General features: G+C 45.6%; 1 protein-coding gene across 1 annotated transcript; it reads left to right on the top strand.

Annotated features, from left to right (window-relative positions):
* Positions 1-306: 306 nt before the first annotated feature.
* On the top strand, positions 307-1,750 carry LOC138891909 (uncharacterized). Its single transcript, XM_070175595.1, has 4 exons — positions 307-439; positions 872-910; positions 1,009-1,578; positions 1,743-1,750. The coding sequence occupies exons 1-4, from the start codon at positions 307-309 to the stop codon at positions 1,748-1,750; spliced, it is 750 nt and encodes a 249-aa protein (XP_070031696.1).
* Positions 1,751-2,675: the final 925 nt, after the last annotated feature.

Raw genomic sequence — 2,675 nt, 5'->3', positions numbered from 1 at the left:
ATCCTTTGGTACGAGGGATGGGAGAGGTCCAGGGCACGTGATGCACCTCCAGCTAGTTAGGAGAATTTTTCAGATGCTTTCCTTGACCAGTACTTACCGTAGGAGATCCGACAGGCTCGGGTCGATCAGTTTCTAGCCCTTAAGCAGGGCAATATGAGTGTTCGAGAGTATAGTCTCCGTTTTGACTCATTAGCCAGATATGCACCATCTATAGTTGCTACTATGCGTGACAGGATCCACAGGTTTATAGCAGGGTTAGCCCTAGAGTTGACCGAGGCATATGCCACCGCTGCATTGCATGATAATATGGATATCTCCCGGATTCAGGCATTCGCTCAAAATATAGAAAGGGGTAGGCGTCGACAGCAGGGTAAAGAGAGGACCGAGCAAGGGCAGCGTAAGAGGATGAGATTTCCTAGGTCTCAGGAGCAGTCTCAGGGTAGTTATAGGCCCCAGTACTTCGGACGGCCACCTAGGCCTCTGCCACCTCAGTTACAGGGTTACATGTATGACCGCTATACTCAGTTAGGACCAGGTGAGAGCTCACGGGCGTCGGTTTTGCAATGACAACGAGGTTCAAGGGAGACATGGTCATTTCTGCCGTGGTGTGACATCTGTGGTATAGGACACTTGGGCCAATGCCGAGCAGGTTCTGATGCTTGTTATACATGTGGGCGTCCGGGGCATATGATCCGATATTGCCCAAATAGAGATTCTGGGGGTATGGCACAACCAGCAAGTTCAACGACAGGATCATCTATGTCTGTGCATCCTTCTGGGTGCGAGTCTCAATCTTCGTCTGGTAGAGGTCGAGGCAGAGGTAGAGGTTCCAGTTCAGGTGTTAATTAGAACCATATTTATGCTTTAGCAGGTCGACAGGACCAGGAGTCTTCACCAGACGTTGTGACAGGTATATTGACTATTTGCTCTCACGATGCTTATGCCTTGATAGACCGGGGATCTATTTTATCATATATTACCCCATTTGTCGCGGGGAATTTGGTATAGTGCCTGAAATACTAAGTGATCCTTTTGCGGTATCTACACCGGTCGGAGAATTGATTATTGCTAGACGGGTTTACCGAGATTGTACGGTGATAGTTTGTAGTCGTCAGACCTCAGCTGACCTAGTTGAGTTAGAGATGATGGATTTTGATGCTATCATGGGCATGGACTGGTTGTCAGCTTGCTATGCTACAGTTGATTGCCGAGCAAAGGCAGCCAGATTTCATTTTCCAGGTGAGGCAGTCCTTGAATGGGTAGGTAATACAGCGACACCTAGAGGTAAGTTTATTTCCTATCTGAAGGCGAGGAAAATGATTGCAAAAGGGTGCATTTATCATATTGTGCGAGTAAGAGATGCAGATGCTGAGATATCTACACTTCAATCTATTCCCGTAGTCAATGAGTATGCAGATGTGTTTCCTGATGAGCTTCCGGGTATTCCTCCAGAGCGAGAGATTGATTTTAGCATCGATTTGCTTCCAGGAACTCAACCAATATCCATCCCTCTGTATAGAATGGAACCTGCCGAATTAAAGGAGTTGAAGGAGCAGTTAAAAGATTTGCTGGAGAAAGGTTTCATCAGGCCCAGTACCTCACCTTGGGATGCACCGGTACTCTTTGTGCGGAAGAAAGATGGCTCGTTGAGGATGTGTATCGATTATAGGCAGCTGAACAAGGTAACTATTAAGAATAAGTATCCACTTCCAAGGATTAATGACTTGTTTGATCAGTTGCAGGGGGCTAGATTATTTTCAAAGATAGATTTGAGATCGGGATACCACCATGTTAGAGTTCAGGAGAAAAAAAATTCCGAAGACAGCCTTCAGGACCCGATATGGCCACTTCGAGTTCCTTGTCATGTCCTTCGGGTTGACGAATGCACCCGCCATATTTATGGACTTGATGAATAGCCTATTCTGGCCATTTTTAGATCTGTTCGTGATAGTATTTATTGATGATATTCTGGTCTATTCAAGTTCAGAGGATGAGCATGTGGACCACTTGCGAGCGGTACTCCAAACCCTCCGTGATCATAAGTTGTATGCTAAGTTTTCTAAATGTGAGTTCTGGTTGAAGTCTATAGCATTCTTGGGGCATATTGTATCCGATGAAGGTATAAAGGTAGACACTCAAAAGATTGAGGTCCGTGAAATCTTGGCCTAGACCTACTACTCCGACAGAGGTTCGTAGCTTTCTAGGCTTAGCAGGATACTACCGGAGGTTCGTAGAGGGTTTTTCTTCCCTTTCGGCACCATTGACGAAGTTGATGCAGAAATCAACTAAGTTTCAGTGGACGGAGGCTTGCGAGCGAAGTTTCCAAGAGCTTAAGAACAGGTTGACCTCAGCGCCAGTTCTAACACTTCCAGAGGGTCCAAAGGGTTATGTCGTGTATTGTGATGCCTCAGGTGTTGGGTTAGGATGTGTCCTGATGCAACATGGGAAGGTAATTGCTTATGCTTCAAGGCAGTTAAGGAAGCACGAGAAGAATTATCCAACCCACGATCTCGAGTTAGCTGCGGTTGTCCATGCACTTAAGATATGGCGGCATTATTTATATGGTGTTCATGTTGATGTATTTACCGATCATAAAAGTCTGCAATATATATTCAAGCAAAAAGAGTTGAATTTGCGACATAGGCGATGGCTTGAGTTATTTAAAGATTATGATG

The sequence above is a fragment of the Nicotiana tomentosiformis genome, chromosome 5 (assembly GCF_000390325.3).
Source record: "Nicotiana tomentosiformis chromosome 5, ASM39032v3, whole genome shotgun sequence".
Lineage (NCBI taxonomy): Eukaryota > Viridiplantae > Streptophyta > Magnoliopsida > Solanales > Solanaceae > Nicotiana > Nicotiana tomentosiformis.
Note: the sequence above shows the minus strand (reverse complement) of the source record. Positions and strands in the feature narration are given on the sequence as shown.

Excerpts from the sequence above, each read along its gene's own strand:
- LOC138891909 (XM_070175595.1), top strand. The coding sequence starts at position 307 with ATGGATATCTCCCGGATTCAGGCATTCGCTCAAAATATAGAAAGGGGT. Across the intron at positions 440-871 it reads GTCTCAGGAGCAGTCTCAGG|GTCGACAGGACCAGGAGTCT; the intron begins GTAGTTATAGGC and ends ATGCTTTAGCAG. Across the intron at positions 911-1,008 it reads TTCACCAGACGTTGTGACAG|TGCCTGAAATACTAAGTGAT; the intron begins GTATATTGACTA and ends AATTTGGTATAG.